This window comes from Melanaphis sacchari, unplaced genomic scaffold, assembly GCF_002803265.2.
Source record: "Melanaphis sacchari strain LSU unplaced genomic scaffold, SCAv2.0 Contig11_pilon_pilon, whole genome shotgun sequence".
Classification (NCBI taxonomy): domain Eukaryota; kingdom Metazoa; phylum Arthropoda; class Insecta; order Hemiptera; family Aphididae; genus Melanaphis; species Melanaphis sacchari.
Window position 1 is genome coordinate 3,185,341 of NW_020270469.1, and position 22,001 is coordinate 3,207,341.

The 22,001-nt window shown below is 27.3% G+C and overlaps 1 protein-coding gene across 3 annotated transcripts; it reads left to right on the forward strand.

The window, feature by feature from the left end:
* Positions 1-1,266: 1,266 nt before the first annotated feature.
* On the forward strand, positions 1,267-21,518 carry LOC112604220 (lateral signaling target protein 2 homolog). Of its 3 annotated transcripts, XM_025353154.1 has the most exons (12): positions 1,270-1,593; positions 1,672-1,918; positions 15,600-15,746; positions 15,909-16,040; positions 16,747-17,045; positions 17,217-17,391; positions 17,677-17,810; positions 17,896-18,912; positions 20,263-20,409; positions 20,467-20,621; positions 20,684-20,904; positions 20,977-21,512. In XM_025353154.1, exons 2-12 carry the CDS (start codon positions 1,883-1,885, stop codon positions 21,130-21,132), a joined length of 2,619 nt encoding a protein of 872 aa, XP_025208939.1. In that variant the 5' UTR covers positions 1,270-1,593; positions 1,672-1,882; the 3' UTR covers positions 21,133-21,512. The 3 variants fall into 3 exon arrangements, with proteins under 3 accessions (XP_025208940.1, XP_025208941.1, XP_025208939.1); XM_025353155.1 differs by having other exon boundaries at positions 1,267-1,918; positions 20,687-20,904; positions 20,977-21,518; XM_025353156.1 differs by having other exon boundaries at positions 1,268-1,918; positions 20,290-20,409; positions 20,977-21,517.
* Positions 21,519-22,001: the final 483 nt, after the last annotated feature.

The following is a 22,001-nucleotide window of genomic DNA, read 5'->3' on the forward strand; positions in this document are numbered from 1 at the left end:
AATATTATTATTATTATTTGCAGCTGTCTGCACGCGGAAGTCATTTCGCATTTAAATGCTACTATTATATAATAGTATTATGTACCTACAGGTGCATGTATGTTAGTCAGACCGGATGAATCAAAGAATTTAAAATATATGATTTTATTTCGTACAGATTTTGTTAAATGGTATAAATAACAATATCACATATTATCTCTTAGAATATACTTTATTGGTTGATATAAGTGTAAATTTTCAATAAAACGTGCTTTAAATTAGTTTTATTATTAATTACTCATTATTATATATTATACCTACGTTTTATTTAAATATAAATGTATTAAAAGTTATTGCAAATTAATAGTTTTTAAAACACATTATTTATTTATATTTTAACGAAATAGTTGTTATAGCCAATACATATAATATTGTTATTTATATAAGACCCACAATCAAGGTTATATTTAATTGAAAACAAATTTAGGGTAGGGGTAACATTTTTTAGTACAGGTACTTGGGTACCTATTATAAATGTGCACAGATAAATAATTATTTTAAAATTATAGCTGTTAAAATTAAATGTAGTACTTATCATTATTTTTTAGTTACTTTAGTGATATATATATTACTACTCAAGTATCACAGTTAAAATATTATAGGTATCATTATTTATGTTTAAAATGTAAAAACTTATTGTTTTCTATTTTTAAAAAATTAACACGCCATAACAAGCATGAAATTTACGAAAGTCTAATATTTAAATATCTTCATCGTGAATATATATGTACATTGTATATTATGTCTAATCCATGGCTAAATAATAGCCATGGTCTAATCCTTATGTAAGCTTGGGTGGGTATTTTAAGGTACTTACCTACCTATTTTATAATAGATTTCAATAATTCTTTAAAATGTATAAAATAAAATAGGTGTTAAAAGAAGCTTTTTAAATGACCAATAATATTTTCATAGTTATATTAAATTTAAAAAATCAATCCAATAAAATATAGTAACATAGCAGTTTTTTTTTTTAGAAAGATCAAGGTAATCCGTGCGGATTGCGGACGGATCACGGATCACGGGTTAGCTGCTACCGCCATCGTCCGGAGCTCGCGGCATCTGGCGGCGGTTATCGACGACGGGTGGTGCCAACGCGAGAAACGAAAATCTCGTGGCGTTGATAACGCTACGACACGTTCGGTATCGCCACAGAATTATCGCGGCTGCTAAATGTACATCACTGTCACACTACCAGAATTATTTGACTATATACGATAGGTACTACAACTACACACGACGTGACCGCGAGAGACCGTACTTTTTTCGGGGCGGCGTTTTCCTCTCCGCGCCCGCACCCACACTCACAAGTAAAAGTCTGACCGTCGCCACCGCCGCCGACCGACGACGACGACTGCGGCCGCCACTCGTCGTGCAACCGTGTGTCGCGCGACTTCAGTTGCTTATCGGCTCGCGTGTTCGTTCCCGTCACGTTCGGTGTTTAAATTGATGTGGTGTGATGGTTTTAAATCGTCTTCTCTCAAGGTACTCGGTGTGACGGAGAAACGACGATAACAACGTTTTTCGTGGTCAGCGGTTGATAACGACGCTGTGGTGCATATATAATATTGTTGAACAAGCGCTTTTAGTCTTCGACGTTTGACTCATTGTTGTCATCTCTGTGTCGTGTAGTGGACAGATTGTGTTTCCGTTTGCGCGGCGTTGGAGCGGAGTTCGTGATTGGAAAACCTCGTGGGGTCGCTATCTCCGCCGTCGTCATTCGTTCATGCTTCGTCTGCGGTATACTATCGAAATGTCATTTAGCAACGGTTTGTCGCCAGCGGCTATCTGATAGGACCGGATGAGAAGTTGACCTCTCTGCAATTTTCCAGCAGTCTAGGAAATGGAGTCTATCCGAAAATGGTTTTACAAGCCAAAGGTGAGTGCTAGTATTGTTTTCATTATTCTTAATTACAGTTTTTTTTAACTACCTACTATCTAAACAGTTAATATCTGCAGCTTGATCGATCCTCCAATTGGTCTTGTTAACGCCTCCTACTCAGATACTCCATGCTTAATATTATAATAATAGGTAGCTTTAGCTAATAGAGTTACAGCAAACACTGTCTGTTATATCTGTTTTTTTATTGAAAAGATTTGGTAGTTTATTTTTCACTGTTTTAGTTACTCGTCTATATTAACAGGGTCTTTTATCTTTCAGTTTACTTGGTTTTGATTACAATTATTATACTTTTCTTATCTTGCGAACTCAATATTATTTATATCAATACAAATATAATTATAGCTTTATTTTTTATTTATTAAGTACATCAATCTGTGTTATAGGTAGGTATGTGATATTTTGAAACTAAAACTAATAATATTTATATTTTTTATATATTATAAATGATTTGATTAGTATTATTGTGGTAACTTTAAAATTTCTTAATGGTTTGTTGCTACCACTGAGACTACCATTTACATACTGAATTGCCTTGTCAGTTTTGAATGCATATTTATTAATTATATAATAATTCACTTGTTCATTAACAAGATATTGGTATAAATTAAATATTTGTGTGTTTAGAACATGGTTTTGAAAGTCTAGTTCATAAGTAATTCTATTACATTTAATAGTTTCTAAAATTGCTTATTACTCATAGGTACCTATAATATTAGTATTTATACCCATTTAATTTTATGTTTCAATCAGTATTGTACTTTTCAATATTTTAATTTACATATATCTTAGTCAGATATAGGCTCGGATATAGGAGTAGATACCTATTTATTCAGTATTATCATTACAGATATATTTTTGATTAGGCTTAATGTGGGTATGGTATGAATGGGTGTAGTAAATAAAGAATTTATTCTAAAAATTAATCATTGCAAACATATTAGACAACTCAAAAGTTATTGAGTTGTTGGTCATAAATAAGTATAGCTCATTAAAATATAATCTTTCTATTCTTGTCAGTTTTTGTATTACAAATTTAAAATGAAGTTAGATAGTTGGTAACCTCTATCTACTTTACTAAAAGTGATTTAAAGAAGACTTGTTAAATATTTACCTACTTATATAAAAACGAGTATAAAAATTGTATTTTATTTTCAAATATTCAGGATTTTTACTTTTTAATGAAAATTTTAAGTTAATCTAGTTGATAATTATTACCTATTACTACCTACCTATTATAAATTATTACAAAGAATAACCCGTTACTTACTAGTTATTAGTAATTTTTGCTATTTAATTTAATGGAAATTATTAATGATTGATGATACTTAATAATTTGTTCTGTCATATAATTATTACTACTTAAATGCTAGTTCTACTACCCAATTTTTATTTTTGAATAAAGTTTAAAATACATTTCTTTTTATGTACCTATCTAGTAAGATTTAATTAATTTTAATGAAATTTAAAAATTGATCATAAAGGGAAGAGTGAATGGAAAAATTCTGGACAAAACTATGTCTTGCCATACCTAAAAAAAGTTTACATTCCCATCAAGTCTAGTTTATAAGATGTATCTATTGAAAATCATTGATATAAAATAATATCTAATTTTTAGTATTATTATTTTTGAATTTAGAATTTATATAATTTAGGTAGATACCAAAATACTTTAATTAAATTTTTAATTTTTTTAAAACTTCATTATTTCTAGTACCTATTTAGTAAACAAAAACAATTTTAGGAGTTGTGATCTCTTAATACTCATTTATTATTAAAAACATTTTTTTTTTTTTTTTAGATTTTAAAATCATAAAAGTAAAAAAAATAATCTCAATTTCCATTTTTATTGCCTGTTTCCTTGTTATAGTGTTGGTATCGTCAAATATTTATTTGCCACTTACTATACTTACAAATAGGTAAAGGTTTATATTTAATTTATTAAAATTAAGATTTTAGTATGTATTTTAGATTTATCATATATTATAGTTGGACGTTATATAATTGTATATGTAGTACATTATATTAATATTATTAATTTTATGTTATCTTAAATCATTGATCTGTGATAAAAAAAAATAACAAAAGCGTTTACTCAAGGACAACTTGCGGTCTTTTACATAATTTATTATGCTCGTTTTAAAGACAATCAAATAAAAAAAGAATCAATGACAATTTAGTGAAGATGAATTTTGGTTTTTAAATAAATATAATTTAATTATTTCAATAATTAATGGTTCAATTATACTTATTATTTATTTATTATTAATTTGCTTTAAGATTTGTATACAATTTTTATATTAGGTAGCTTTTAACAACAATAAACTAAGCCTACAATGTGGATTAAGATAAAATATGCCACTTATCATATAACTAAAGGCCTAATTATTGGTTAACTTGGCATGCCTAAAATGATCAAGGTTCTATTTTATAAACTAGTTTCTTGTTTACATTTTTTCTTAGATATATATTATATTTTGATGTTAACTTATTACTATCTTTAAAAATGAATAGAAAATTATAAAAATTATTTATTTTTTATCTATAAGTATTTTTATTGAAATATAGGTACAAGTTTAAAACATTAAAAGGTTTTTTTTGTTATTGCTATAAAATGTATTGTATGAAAAATTGAATCTTAAATATGTTGAACATTGTTTTGGAATTACATACATAAATTATGTTGATTTTAAATGTAAATACGCATTTGTATAGACATATACGTATAATTAGTTAAGAGATTACACAGAAAATATTTTACGGTTGTTAATTGTTATTATCGACATAAGTGAGTGCAAGAATTTTGCACATGGTATCCAGAATTATTTTAATAAGGGTTACTACTTACTTGTTCTATTACAATTCAGTAAGTTAAATCTTTGGTCCTATGGAAGAATTGAATTGAAAAACTTACATAAGATGAAAATATAAGTGACAAAAATTGACTTAAACTTTAATTCTTCCCTAAGATCAAAGAGATATTGTGTCTGTATTATAATAAATAACAATTAGGTAGTTTAAAATTAAAGATTTTTAAACGCTGTTTCATTGATTATGGATTTAAAAAATACTTGATATACCTAAACTGAATATTATTGTATAAAATAAAACAAAAACAATTATTAATTTCTATGCAACTCATTTTAAATTTTACAAAGATTATATTATATACATTTATGATGGTAATCTTCTCTGTATTAGTGTCAGTGTTTTAAACTCATAATTTATTTCCTCTGTGTCTAATGAGATTAAAATTTTTTGCTCAATAAGTATTGTGAGTAAGGCATATTGCTATTTTTGAAAGGACATATTTACATGAGCGGCTAACTGGTACGGTAGTAAATTTTTGTAGCACTTTAAATCTATTTAAATAGGTTTTCAATCGGTTGGTACCATTCTTAGTTAGCCAACTCAACCACTGAGTTATTGTAGAATTATAACTTCCTCTTGGTATATCATCTATCTGTGTAAATACGATAGTCTGATTTCTGTGCTGAGTTGATAAAAAAATAAGCTAAATGCATCAGAAATAATTTGTAAATATTTTTTTTGTTTTTAGTTTTAATTAGTTACCAACACTTTTAATTAAATTTAAAGTGTCTTAACTGAAATAAAGTTTGATACCATTTAACATTTTATCAATAACACTGTTGTACACAGTTATCTTTATTTCTTCTTTTGTATTTTCAAAAAATATTGAGAATGACTTATGATTTAAGTTGATATTTTACGGCTTTTAATTTTAGGTATAAAATATAGATTAGATTAATGATCAATGATTATACACTCGATAATAAAGATTGGTTATCACTTATCAGTTATAAATTAATGAGCAATATTTCAATCAAAAATTTAAAATAGGCACAAATACACCACCTCGGGACTAATGATTATTGATAATCGTAAATTAGGTAGATTAATCATGTTGTATTGTTTTTATTAATGTTAAGTATGTTATCATTAATTTTCATTGTATTTTACGTACTTCCTGTAATTTCTTCCCTCAGGCGTTAGACCTAATTTAAATTTCCGAAATTTTAAACTAATAGGAACCTATGTAAATTTTCATAATGACTGTCTCTAGGCAATTATTATTTGTATATAAATACAAATAAATAGTACATAATATTATATAGGATATTATATTTATTAGGTACCTACCTATTATACAAGGACAACAAACAACAGAAATAATAACATCCTTGATCAAGCCAATGTATTTGAATCTAAAATCCAATTAAAACCGTTAGGTATAATTTTTTTCCATAAGGAAATTACCTTGTATTTTTGTTATTCATGTCGTTAAAGATATGACAACTAGGTGCGACAATTCTATTTTAAGTTGTAATATATTATAATAATACAAAATTATAACAGAATCAAAAAAAAAAAAAATTACTTTATTTCAAAGTTGACATATTTATTAATCAGACCATAACTTAATGGTTCACAGATAAATTACCCAAAATATCGTGATTTTTAAAACCAAAATTTTTTTGTTATTTATAAACTATTGATAAATAACAAACATTGATTTAATAAACTATTGATATTTAAACAGTGATTATGACACCTGATTTTTCTCTATTGTTCGATAATTAAATCGAATAATAATTTTTATTACAGTAAGTTATTGTACTTACCTAATAAACAGGATATTTTTTATTTTATTTTTATCTGTTATTACAAATCGACTAAAAGTATTTGTATTATTCCATAAACAATAGTAATAAATATTATAACCGGTGCCATATTTTATTATATTCTTATAAAACACAAATTTTATTATACACTTATAAATTAATTTAGTTTATCTTCTACTTTTTAAGAATTTTTAGTAATGAATTTAGTTATTTGAGATAGTATATTATTTTAAATATCTACGAATTTAATTTGGTATATCAAACTTTTCTGAGTTAAAATGTTTTGTTGATTAATAATTTTTTTTTTTTTTTTTTTTTTTTATCTTTGTGAATAGATTCTTTATATTACGTTATAGGTATATTTGTATCTATACATAATACATGCTTACAGTACCAAGGTCATCCCGAAGTTGAATGTAATACCTTCAATTCTATAATATAATATATAATATGTGTCTATTGATGGATGAAAATTTGTGAAGGTTATTCAGCCAATTCTAAGAGTATAAGAGAATTTTTTGTTTATTAATATTTAAACAAAATTCGTATTTGGTACCAACATTATATTGCGGTTTCAACATTAAAATCACGTTAGGAATAAATATTACGAACCTGAAGTAAATAAATACATTTTAATTAATTGTTGTATAACATTCAAATGAAGGCTACTCTACCATAATATGTAATGACTATGTTCTTTTGGTAAGGTTTAATAGAGTATTAACACCATTCATTATTATCTATAAAAAAATAAATGCTTGTTTTCATTATAACTTTCATCCTATCATTTAAAACAAAATATTAAACACAACAAGCAGATTTTAAGTAGTACTTGAGTGAAGAAATAAAGGTTGTTCTGTGGAATAGCAAAAGTTCAATTGGTTAATCATAATAAATTTAAAAAATTAATTTGTTATATTTACACGAACTTATAAAAAATATATAGATGGGCATCTATCTTAGATTATTTCATTTAAAAAAGATGTGTTTTACGCCGGAGCAAGTCTCAGAATTTATTGTTATTATTTCATGTCTTCACTATACTTTTTCTTGTTACAAAGTAAGTATAAGAAGTTAGATTTTGGGGTTAGAAAATATATCGTTGTACTAAGAGCTAAAATTACATTCGGCTAAACATGTTTATAATTTTAGATTCTGAGCGGAGCGATAAACGTATTGATTTTACAACGTGTTTTTTTCTTTTTTTTTTTTTTGTGTACACTACACTATAAGTCGTCAATATAATGTTTTGATTTTAAACTCGAAGGTTGGTTTTGGATAGTAAATTCGATTTAGTTTGTACTTTAGAGAGGTTAAAATTAAAAATTCCTAATACTTTTTTTTATAATCAGAAAAAAAATAGTTAATAAAAAAACAGGAAATTTTACATAGATACATGTTATTTTCACCAAGTATTTATAATATAATTTTCTATGTATGGTATAGTTTTCAAAATATTTGGACTATTTGTAAACAATTGCAATTTTTCAGTTTTTTTTTTATATGCATAAATAGGTAAAAATGCTGAAAATTATTATAATAGATTATTAATACGTTTGACGATCTAAATTAAAAATTAAATTCTGGCGGAAAGTTAAATTAATTTTATATGACGTAAATTTATAATTAAACCTAACCAATAGTAACTAATTCTTCTCAAATGATTTTTGTATTTTGATATAAATAAATAATTCAAAAATGAATAGCTGTAAATACTTGACATTTTCATGAAATATTTATATTATAATTTTTTATTGTATAGTATAGTTTTCAAAATATTTTGACTCTTTTTAAGTTATAGGCATGCGAATTTTTTTTTTATATAATATTTAAAATAATCAATAATATTAAAAATACATAGACATAAGTTTTTTTATATGCATTTAAAGTTAGAATTTTGACAAAATTGACAACATTTAATAACTATTTTGTAGTTAGAAATTCATAAAAACTTTTTTATCCAAGTTCTAGGGATATAATAAAAGATTTATCATAAGTATAGTTCATACTGAAACCATAAAATCTAAAAAATTTGTTTAGACAATTATTTTTTATAAATATTTTAAGTTTGAATTTGAACATGCATACATGTATTTTAACGTCGGAAGACGTTGTTGATTATTTTTTTTTTTAAATTAATAACTTTATTAGTGTGTACTTAAAACGTTTACGTATATTATATTATTAAGAATTTTACGCAATGACATTTTTGATTTAAGATATTATCTATTTATAGTATTTATAACTGAACCTTTATTTACTTAACGATGTTTACAGAAATATGTTATTAATTTTGAATTATTGAAGTTAATAAATATAATATAAATATCTATTATTGTAATATTAAATATTAATAATATAATGCAATATTTTAAGTAAATATTATACCAACCTACCGTAATAGGTACTAAAAGTAAAATAAATGACTTTAATAATAGCTATAGGTATATCAAAAAAACATATCACGAAAATTACATAGGCTGATAGACTTAAAATCGTGTTTCGGATACAATATCGTATCATTAAATTCAAACTTAACACACATAAGTCATAACAGTGAACTACTCGACACTCTAATGTACTAATGTACAGAAAAGTGGTACCCATTTACCTACATTTTTTATTATTATTAATATTCTCAGACTATTGAAAAATGCTTTAATAGATATCTATAGATATTATCAATGTATTCAAATCCTTGAAATGATGTTGGTATATTGTATATTATGTGATTCTAATTCAAATTATTATGTGAGATAACACTAAGAAAAATGATAGTTATAAAATGTGTACAAACTATAAACGTAAACAATATAGATAACATTTAATTTGTCAGCTTTATTTAAATTTACAAGTGCTTTGTATGTTACTAATTACCTATGTTATTTATTTTGATCAATACAACAATTCAGTACTTATATTGTTATCCTAAGGTTGAAATAATTTAATATTATTATGTTTTATAAGCATTTTATATTTTTTTTAATAAGTGCATTATTATTTCATTGTTTTAATATGTGGCTTCCTAATAATTCTGATAAATTATAATACGCAGTGTAATGACGTTCTTAAGGATACATAGATATTAATAAAATCATACAAGACGTAATGAATATCAATTTTTAATTTTTATTATTTGGTTTAGTAAATACCTAAGACCAACTAATTATATAATTTACATTATAACTACGCATGTTGTAGTACGTATTCAAGTTCATACAGAAGGGTTATTATTATAATTACTGCTACTATAATCTTTGTTCCATAGAATTGGCACCTATTGTAATTGCGATGAAAAAAATTGTGTTGTATAGCTAAAAATGGATGCAAACTATGAGGGCCGAAACACGATAGCTGTTTATGGGGGATACACATATTATAATGGAAAATGTAGTAGCTTTATATTATATTGAGGTGTCTCTTTGTCATCTAATGCATAGATACCCATTATTATTTTACAACATATGTTCTCATTTATCTAAATATATTATGTTAGTGTAGAAACAATTGCGAAAATATCATAGTTTATTGTGTTTACATAATTTCTTCATAATGTGAACAGTTTTGATAGTGCATTTTTTGCTATTTTGTTGTTTTGACCCCACACGTCCTCACTAATTCAAAAACAAACATCATACTTATACTTCATAGGTTAAATAATGTATCTTTTTAGTAGTATTAGCATATTTAGAAATTTTCTTGGACAATTCTAACTTCAAATGTAAGATTATCTATGGAGCTATTTTACTTTACTATAAAAAGAAAAACAGCTATTTTAAGCTTTGTTTGTTACATTGCAAACTATTTGAAAATAATAATGTTGTGAATTAGTCATTTTTTTTTATTTAAAAAATAATATACTGCGAAGTATATGCGTTTTTATTTATTTACATGACTATAGCAGCTACCTATTAAATTTACCTTCAAACATATTTACTGTATAAACTAGTATAAGGGCATTAATACATTCTTTATTTTAATATTATAATATTATACTTTATATTCTATAGGTTAAACCTATCTGTTGTTTATACTCGTTTGTTTGTATCATTGCTAAATATTATCATTCTAAGTTTGGTTATTTAATTGTACTACCATTTTACTCGTTTGATCACTAATAAATAATACGTGTACCGATTATTGAATACTGTGTTATGTTGTATTCCAGACAAAAACTGCGATTTCGCTATTACACTATTACTTGAGTCCCTGTAATAGCTGTTCTATAACTAATTAAACACTGTAGAAACACAAATAACTAAAATAATCAACAATGCATAATTTTAGTATTTATTTTCACGATAGTCGTTTAAATATAAGTATATTATATTAGCCTTCTGTATAATGAACATAAGATTATTTAGATAATAAATATCTAATACAGGAAAAAAACGGGGTAAAAACTATAAACATTATATATTATAGATGTGTAATAGTTATTTAATATGTTAAATTATTAAGCAAATAAAATACAATGCGAAATGCAGTTCTGGTACGTTTGTTTCAGAATAAATATGTATGACATACGTCATACATATTAGGTGCTTTTGATTTTTAATGTTGTGTTTTTTTTTTGGTATTAGGAACTTGAAGTAAACTACAAGATCATGACAATAGTTTAACTGAAATGTATGATTTAATTTATATTCACGCTAAATAATATATTTGTATATACAGTATATTCAATGCTATACTTTTTATTTGCGATCAACTTAGTTTTCATTGCTAAGTTGAAGTATATATCTTTCTGTTAGTCTAGATTCATTAAGTGCCTATTATTGTTGGATTAGGAATACTTACAAATACGTATAATATATGTAAGGGCTAGTGCTTATATTTTTCAAATTTTTCATGATGTACAGTTAACACAAATGGCAGTTTATTCTTTGTATACACAAAAATATTTATAATTTAATTAAAATGTGAGCTATTAGTATATTTTTATGTGGTCGATTACTTTAATTTAGTATTATTGATTTACGACTATGTTATAGTAAAATTTTAGAAATATGCGATGAAAAATAGAATTCTAACTTTGACAGTTTTATTTTTTTTTTACAATCGTGAAAATTTTACGATTTTTTAGTTTTTAATTGTTAATTAACTATCTGATATTAAGACAAATCAAATTTAATCCAAGCATTGGAAAAATCAAGGTGGTGTAGATACTAAATATATATAGTAAACAACTAAACAAGTTTAATATATTGTGTAGTAATAATACTTAGATCAAATCTTCAAATCTTACACATTCCATCAAGGACTTTTTTTGAATCTGTAAACATTTTTGTTAAATCTATGTATCTTAATCTTTTATGTTAAAATTTAAATACAGATAGAAGGTGCAACGGTTTTTCTAGGGCAGTATTTCCCAATCTATGGGTCGCGAAATATTTTTTATGGGTCGCCGGTGTGACCTATATGATTAAAATATACATGAAAATAATTTTAAAAGAAAATTTATAAACGCCTAAGTTATGTTTTATTTGATACTTTTACGCATAATAAATAATAACAGTGTGAAGTCTCAACAAGTATTGTAGATATCAATATATCTTTAGTAAAGTTAGTATTACATTTATATCTTATCGGTATATGTGCTAATGACTGTCGGTGTGATATCGGTTAATTTTCCATACAGCTGAGTAATAAGTAGTATAAATAGAGACTACGAGAGTAGGTACAAACCAAAAATTTTAGTTTACGATTAGACACTCATTTTTAAATACTCAAATTTTATTTAATGTATATTAAGTTTTAATTTTTCTGATAAATTAATTGTTTGTAAAACCACATCTGGTGGTACCAGTCAACCAGTTCCATCAGACAGTTAAGTAATTTAGTACAATACAACTTTTTTTTTTTTTTTAGTGTTTGTTGGGGTGGGTTGCGTTACCAACAAGCAGTAAATTTATGCGTCGTCATTACAAAAAGGTTGGGAAATACTGTTCTAGGGTTTAAGTACTCGAATTATTTCCGAATACAAAAATTTGTTTCTTAATCTATTTAAGGATTGGTATTTGGTAGATTTAAATGTTTCAATGGAATGTTCTAGACTACTAATTAATACGCAAATACTATTATATTTTGTAATCTATTATTGAATATTTTTAAGTCAAATTGTCATTGTATGACATATTTTGATGTAACTTTACGTAATCGATTTTATTATTCAATATTGTTGTTCATAAACGGTGTTATTGTTTTAATGGAGAAAATATTTATTTTTCACGATCTAATAGAAAAAAAACCCTGTTTAATAAATAATATGTTTCTTTATTGTATATATATATAATAAGATAGGTACCGATTTTCGCTGTCTGTATTATCATTTTAATAATGTATGATAATTTTATAATATGTAATAATTGGGTTCACATGGTTATTGATTGTAGATAAATCAATTAAAAAAAATCACCATCAAAACAAAGTTATGTACAACGAAATAAATTTAATTATTATCGATTATCGTATAAAGACATCATATTATAAACTTACATATAATTATTTTATTTCTGGTTATAAAATTAGTATGACGTTTATTACGATTATTGGATAATCCGTTTACAGCATATTATATTTATTGATTTCACAAAAACGTTCAAAAGAAAATTTCACTTTGCTATAACCTAACCTATAATGGTATGATATAATAATCAACACTTTTATGTGATAATATAAATTGTATACGTGTTAGTTACGCCGCGTTTGTTAGCCGCAGCCTTCTTCGATTTTCCGGAAAATTTCGTATTACATAGGTTCATATATATTATAATATAATAATAGGTAATGTGCATAGGAATCAAGAAAGTGTGACCCGCGACAACGTATCTATAATACAATTTTATATAGCCTTAGCCTATATTCATGGTTAGTGATATTGTAATTAGGTTCGTTAGGTATATAAGTAGTACTATGTACTAAATAATTATATGTTGTAGGCGCATAACGTGTTGTATGTACTCGTATAAATGGCTGCAGGTATTATCATAGTGGCGTTAAGGCACGTTTTAACAATTTTTGTCGTTTGAATTTACCATAAAAACAAACAAAAATATCTAGTAAATCGGTATACAATATTTGTATATATTATAGGTACATACACACAGTGTTATGTTTAGTTGCTAACATTAACTTTCCAAATAATCCAAAAAGGTTTATGTATTTTTGATAACTTAAAAAGATAAAAGTTTTTCTTAACCTTTCTTTAATATCATATTATGTATGCAAAATACTTTTTTAAAGTTTAGCAGAGTCTATAATGGATTTAAATTCTTAAGAAATAGTTCCTATTCTTATAATTTTAAGTTTAAATACCCAAGTTGAATATTTATATTACGTACCTGTATCAAAATGCTTAGGTATATAAGTATTTTGGCTCCTGTTGATGAAAATGAAAATATTTTATAAATTATTTAAATGCAATGTTACGTATATAGATGAATAAACAATTTTTATCTTCTGCTGAAACCACTCATGACTAAAAATTAGCGTAGCTGTTTAAATAGACGCTGTATCTATACATTTTACATTATTTTGTTAAAATTTATTTTTATTGTGATATAATACTATAATATTATAGTTATCGTGTACGGAAATGACAGCAATCACGTAGGGTAATATTTAATTTTTTTAACATAGGTATATGTTTTTTATTAGAGAGTGTCGGTCGAGAGTATACATCGCGTAAAGTATATTGATATGAATATATATATAGTGGCCATGAATATAATAACAGGTGCTAAGTGAAAGTATTGCGTTATTATACATTTATAATATTGTAATATGTATACGACGAGAGTTTCAGCGCGGAACCTCTATCACTATAGTGCAAACAAATTGGTCAGATTTTTTATTCTACCTTTTTATATTACCCCGTTGGTGTACTAGTACTTTCTTCTTGGTTTTTAACAAGGCGCTTACTTGTATTAAAATTTCGGTGAAAACGTTGAAACGTTATATAAAAGATATATTTATATATACATCTATCGCCCGCCTACAAAGCGGCGATCGTTTTATCATGGCGCCCGTCGTGTGCTTCGTACAGATTTTTTGCTTTGTGTAACGGTTCGTATTATTAAAATTGTATTTAACATCACGTATATTCTATGGTAATACACATACCTTTAAGTCCGCTATAACGATATTTGATAAGAAATTCATTGAAGACATGTCTATGCTCAGTAGGTGTATATCGTATTTATTGTTTAGTGTTTACATATAAGATGTACAAACTTTTTTTGGTCTTAGAGAAAGCACTATGTGTAATAAATTTTACGCAAATTAGAAAAGAACATTAATATTGTATTTTAATGACCTTTAGAAATATGTACATTGTACATGACGTATTGTTTTAAATGGAAAAAATAATTCGTTTTCTTTTCTTCTCTCTGCGCATTTTATTATTTCACACTCTTGCATCTTATTATGTTGATTTATATCTTTATTTAAGTGTGTTATATTGACACCACTATCACCATTGCCAAACGAGTATAAAATAAGGGGTTTGATATAAAATAATATAGTAATAAATAATAATAATAATATTAATAATAACAACAACATGACAACGAAGTTAAAAAATACATTTAAATGGACGGATTTGTCGCGTATCATTTATTGTAAGTTTTAACTATTGTACCTATCATTGCTTGTTGTTTTCCGAGACGTAAAATAAAAGATAATTCATTTTCTTTGTTACTCGATTAAATTCAAAAGTGGGATATTAAAATTATGTTTGACTCGTCGACCGTTGTAATAATAATGGTACGTTTTAAAATTAATAATTAAGTTATACGTAGAGAAAATATTACGTAAACTCGTTGCGCACTACGTTATTATTATGCAATGTTGTTGTTTCAAGATAAGTTAGTGCATTATTTTTTTTGTTTAGCACCTACAACTACAATATACCTATTTTATGATAAAATATATAAAAAAAATGAAAACCCTGTACAATTTTAATTGTGCGCATAAACGGAATTGTTTTTATATATTAAGTTACATTTTGTTTTCAGAAAGGAGACCGTTCGCTATTGGCACAATTCTTTTATGCTGATGATGAATTAAACGCCGTTGCAGCGGAACTGGATAGTTTCGATGGTAAAAAAGACCCTCAGCGGTGTACTGCCCTTGTGAACCATTTGCGACAATGTCAGGACAAAGTGAGTAAAACATTCCATCCCCATCCAGCCAATCCATTACCAATACCTTACTTAACATATTTTCCATTTGCATTAAAATTCCAGCTTTATTTTATAGTTATATTGACATCGTGTAAAATAAATTAATAAACAACGTTTTGATTTTTTTTTCATCATTTTTAGGTCTTGACGATTTGTATTAAAATTATGGACGAGCTGATACCCGGTGAACGGGCCAGCCGTGATTTTCGTGTAAAATTTCCAGATGACGTAATTCAGGACAATCTGGCGGGACAGCTGTGGTTTGGTGCTGAGGTAATTATTACATTATGTTACTATTATTATTGTTATTATTATTATTATTATTATGAGTGACGTTCAGTGTATATCTTTGACAAAAGAAAAATCGTCTCCCACAACGCTATCGTAATTAGCAAAATAATATGTAGGTTATTTTTGTTCGCTTCCAAAAAATGTCTAGGTGTAATATTGTAGTCGTGTATGATCTAAAACTACGTAAAAAAATGTGGGTATCCACATCATACTTTAATGTAATAATTTAGTAAAATATATTTATTGTACAAGAATATTTAAATAGCTAAAATATGCACTGTGTATCTATGTAATAATTGTAATATAATACACGGGTGATTTTATGTATTAACATTTATGTATGTAAGAGATAGTAATATTGTCATGTTGGGTTTCAAAATTATTTAGTTTTAATTTTGTGAATTATTAAAATATCGTAATAATCTTAGAAACTTAAATTCGATTATGTACCTAACTTAATTTAAGAAGATAAAATAATTTTAAAATGTTAAAAAAAAAAATGTAATTAACTTATTATAAATGCTTACTTTATTGCACAGTTTATAATGTAATATACAGTGCATTCTTTTTATTATTTGGTGTTTATATATTAAAAAAAAAACTAATGGCCTGAAAGAAATATCTGTTAGCAATATACATATACGTTTATACATTATTATCAAGGGTATGTTTTTGTTAAAACGTATAGTGTCTGTCTGCGGGGTCGAGCATAATGAATCGTGAAGCCGAGAGCGGAGCTATGAGACCTTTGGCCCGGGCTCTGACCAAATCGCTGGAAAGAGTTCGAGGCCTTCTGAGAGACGCGAGCCTTTGCGGTGACCAAACTCCGCCGTGCCTGCGTAACCTAATATCATCGCTGTGCACGTTTGATCATTTGTTGGCTGAATTTGAATTGCGTTACGTGTCGGCGATGGTACCCGTTAAGACCGCTCACGAATATGAACTCCAGCAGCTCGTAGTCGTCTTGTTCTCTGAGACTCTACAAAGGTAAGTGCGTTATGCGATAAAAAGAATAAAAATAATACAATCTTACGATTTTTTTTTTTATTTATCTTGTGTATCTTACAAATTACGATAATACTTCTAGATATTTTATACATATATATCAAAACAATTTTATCATGTTTTAATTTTTATTATAATATTTGTGTTTTTTAGAGCACTCGTCAAAGGTCTCCTAACCCAAGAGATGGTTGACGACTACGACCCTGCCCTTATGTTCACCATTCCACGTCTGGCCATCGTGTCTGGTCTGTTATTTTATCCCTACATGTCGCCGCTGTCTCTCGATCAAAACGCCACCGATATGTCCGATATGTTCCGTCCATTTCGAGTGAGTGTTTAGTGTTTACATTGTGCATATTCTATATACTCGTATATCGTAGATGTTTAATATAATATAGTAATATTAGGTACACCGACAAAAATCAGTTTTTACTGTATGACGTAATACAAAATTAAATACCTTTAACGGCGTAAAAGTTAGAAAAAGTAACTCGGTGTTTTTTTTGTAATATAATACCCACGATATGCATGTAAAGAAGTGACAAAACTTTATAGGATTTGTTGATAGGAAATATTATGTGATGTGTAAATTAATGCGTTACTTGTTACCTAGTCGTTATTGATGAAAATCAGAGAGCTCCTTCTCACCCTGTCTAATAAGGAGTTATTAACGCTGGAGAGGATGTTGTGTTCCTCCGATGAGGTCAAGTTCGATGAGAAGTTGTCGGTCAAAAACCAACAGTTGTCGTGAGTATATTATCTTTTGACTACTCTTTAATATTATAACTTGGAATGCGATAACATTTTGTATATCTTTTTTTCATTTCTTCAGGTGTCAGGAAACCAGCGACGAGGACTCAGAGTGTCTTTCTTCCAGCACTGCGGAATTGGTGATGGACAATAACGTTACCACTACTCCTATCACTGCCACCCCTGTGACGACTATAGAACAATGTGGTACGAAAGGATTTCCCCCAACGCCTCCGTCATCTCCGCAAGACTTGATCAACAACAACAGCAATCATTGCAACTCATCGACTAAACGTGGATCGTTCGGATCAACAATTATATCGACGAACAATGCTGTTGATCTACAGTCAGATAACGAATCAAAAAATCCGGCGAACAATCGGCAGCAACTGCAACAATACGATTGCAGTGGTCTGGAGTCATCGTCAGGTTCTATGCCGGACGCAGACCTAACTGAGTCGCTGGCCACAGCTACGGAAGCTCTGACCGAGATCTTGGTGAAGTCTACAAACATGGAACGTGAGATCAGCCGAAATAATGGTGGCGGTGCGGCTGTAGTTGTGGTAGTAGTTCAAGACGATAACGGAAATGAAAATGTACCGTCACCTCAACTGAATCCTGCAAAACAACACCATACCGTCCCAAATGTCTCGAGTAGTTCAACACAAACAGAATGTCCACCGTCCAGTTCATATCGAGTGTGTTGCTGCAATAACTGGAACCGATGGAAGTCGACTACAGTAGATAATAAGAAAGATCGGCCGCCCTCTGTTAGGTGTCGGTCTCCGTCTGGTGGTAGAAGTAGTGGTGGTGGTGGTCGTTGTTGTCATCACTATCACAGGAGAAAAAAGACAAGCACCACTGCCACTGTTTCTAACCACTGTGGAGGTAATGAGAGTTGCAGCAGCAGCAGTAGTAGTGAAACAAAAGCCCGGGATAAAGTTCATGTTGTAACTACTGTCTCAACCAAGTACTCAAAGAGCTGGCGGGAACTTCGCAAGTCAACTAGTGCTGATGGAAAACAATCGGCAGAAGTAGTGATTTGTCGACTGCAAACCACAGGCTGTTGCAATGCAGCCAAATGTGGTGTAAAACCGACGTAAGTTTTTGAAGTATTCTTTATTTGACAGAAAAATACTGACTAGTATAATAACTATCAATTAACTTTTATACAAAATTAATAAAATTTAATTTATAAATATATGCTATGATTATTGTTAGTTATATTAAAATCATTAACTATGCTTATAGTTTATTAATATTGATTAAAACAAAAGTAATTACATAGTTAATTAATCACATTTCTCAGCTATTTCTGTTACACTATATCATATAGGTACTATATGTGCAGAGGTCATACAAAATCTTGTGACTGTTTATAATGTATGGAGTCATTAATTTTACTGTGATTGCCCTAATTGTATTATTAAATTATAGTTTTTGGAATGTTAAAGTGATTTGCTTACAATAGTATGCGTTAGTTAGATAGAGACAAATACATGCAATTCATTAATAACATTCTCTTAATACATCAAGTATAATAACTCTGAAACTACTTGTTTGAATCTTAATTTCGATTCATTTAAACTTTCAAAAAAACTAGTAAAATTTGTATCTTTGTTTATATATTATAAAGAAATCATTAGTTTATATTGTACAGTCCATAAATGCCATAAAAAAATATAAGTATTTTAAAATAATATGGTCTTACAGCAGTGTACTTAAATAAGTATCAAAAAACCAGAATTTGAAAAAAATATATGATTTAACTATAAAAGTATTGTAAGCAAAGTTTAGAATTCACTATATATATTGTTCAAATTGGTATTTTATAAGTAGTCAGCAATTGTATACCTTATGATGTGTATAGTATATTTTTAACACTGTAAAGTTTGAATATTTCAAATAAGTTCCTGAATATTATATAAAATAATATAGCTTATTTATTTAAAAAACACTATTTATTTTTTTGGCAGTTAATTTATCATACCAATTTTTTTCTAAATATTTTTAACTGATATAAAAGTAATTAATATATATGTAAACTATTAAAAATTATTATTTATTATTTCTGACAGGTGAATTGTGACAGCATCATTTTCATTATACAGTTTTAGTTTTATAGATACATTGAAAAATACCTTTTTTTCCAATGTTAATAATGATAAACTATTTGACATAATGACCAATTTATAACAATTTATAATGTTATATTTGTATTTTTTTTTTTTTTTATGATATATTATAAATTAATTTAATATATATGGCTTTGATGTGTTATGATGATTTTTATTATTATTTTTTAATATTATAAAGTTTTTATTTGGTAGATAATTTATGTTTATTAATATAATTTCAGAGTATTTAATTTTACTATTAAATGCAAATGCTATTGGAATTCACACCAAAGACATAGTTGTGATAATAATTATATCATTACATTCTTTAGGATTAAGAAACATGGGATGTGTTCTAGCTGTTCTAGTTGTACAACTTCATCAGCAGATGAGAGCGACGAGAGTTTAACTGATAGTACATCAACAGACAGTTCCTGTAATTATTCGTTACGTCGACAAAAAGCTCGTGCTAAGTTCAGGTGAGAAATAACTGCATGTTTAATCTTTGCACATAATATAGTTTTTTGTTTTTTTAGATCTGATGAAGACTTGTTGCATCGGCTGTTTGTATGTATATCTGGAGTGGCCGACCAACTGCAGACAAATTTTGCTGGAGACTTACGTAATATACTTAAAGCAGTGTTTCTCATGTCTAATTCTAATTGTGGCAACGATAGTCAACAGAATCCTGGTTTGTTTAAAAACATGCCATTGTATAATATAGATTTATTTTTTAATCAATTGATGTTTCAGAAGTTATTCCTGTGATGAACAACCCTGTTGCATTGATTGATATTGAAAATGGTGAAGAGGCACTTGTGTGGAGGGGTGAAACTATAATTAATGATGTCTTATCCACATCAGCAGAAACGCCACCTACTTGGGTACCTGATAATGAGGCTCCTGTATGCATGTCCTGCAAAGCTATATTCACCGTGGTCAGAAGACGTCACCATTGTCGAAATTGTGGCAAAGTATTTACATAACTTCTTTTGAATATTAACAGTGAAAAGTTCTTTTATTTTTCAATTGATTTTTCATTGCAGGTATTCTGTTCTCGGTGCAGTTCCAACTCTGTCCCTTTGCCCAGATTTGGGCATTTGAAGCCAGTGCGTGTGTGCAATCGTTGTTTTATTTACCAGGTTACGCCGTTCACATTAGAGCATTCAATTGGACCAGTTCCAATTGTCTTGCAGTCTTAATTAATTATAAAGCGGTTCTCCCCTGCCCTCGCCTAAAATCTTCTTCTCCTAAACATTCCAAAGAGATAAAGAAACATCTTTATTTTTTGTGTTACCATTTTATCCTAATTGACTGTTTCTTCTTTTATAATCTTTTGCTTTATATACTTTTTTCCCCTCGATGAATTTTCTGTTCCTAACAGTAATAATATTAATTAGTTGTATGCAAATATATCGTTGTCTTTAAACCATTCAACAATTGTTTAACTTTAATGCATGCATTTGTTATATTTTCTCTTATTAAATTAATTTAATGATACTATTAATACATCTAAGAATCATAACATTGATACTGATTACTGTTATTGGCGGTGTTTATTATGTGTTGTTAGTCAAAACAATTTTATGAATATATAAATTTTTTTTTTTTTATACGAAGATAGCTGCTCAATAATGTTTTATGCCTATATTTAGTCCAGTTATCTTAAATTTTTATTATATTTAACTTCTGAAAATCATTAAGTTGTTGTAATCTTATGATTATTAATATATACTATCATATTAATTGATAAATTATAATTAAATACAATTTTTATTATTATTATTTTTTTAATTAGTTTATAAAAAACAAATTTAGTTAAGTTTCTTATATCTAATATTATTTAAATAATATGTTGTAAACATACCAAGAAACTTTGTTCGCTCGATTTATTAATATTGGATTAATGATCAAAAATGGCTGTGGATTTTATTCTTTATGATCATTGTTCTATAATTTCAATACACTATTGTAAGTTATAAAATGTATTAAACATTTTCAGTTTTATTTTTAAATTTTAAATTTTTAGTACAATGATGACATAAAACTGATTGAGAATAATAAGAATGGA

Coding starts and splice junctions, on each gene's coding strand:
- LOC112604220 (XM_025353154.1), top strand. CDS start 1,883: ATGGAGTCTATCCGAAAATGGTTTTACAAGCCAAAG. Junction 15,747..15,908: donor TGCGACAATGTCAGGACAAA/GTGAGTAAAACA, acceptor CATCATTTTTAG/GTCTTGACGATTTGTATTAA. Junction 18,913..20,262: donor AAATGTGGTGTAAAACCGAC/GTAAGTTTTTGA, acceptor TACATTCTTTAG/GATTAAGAAACATGGGATGT.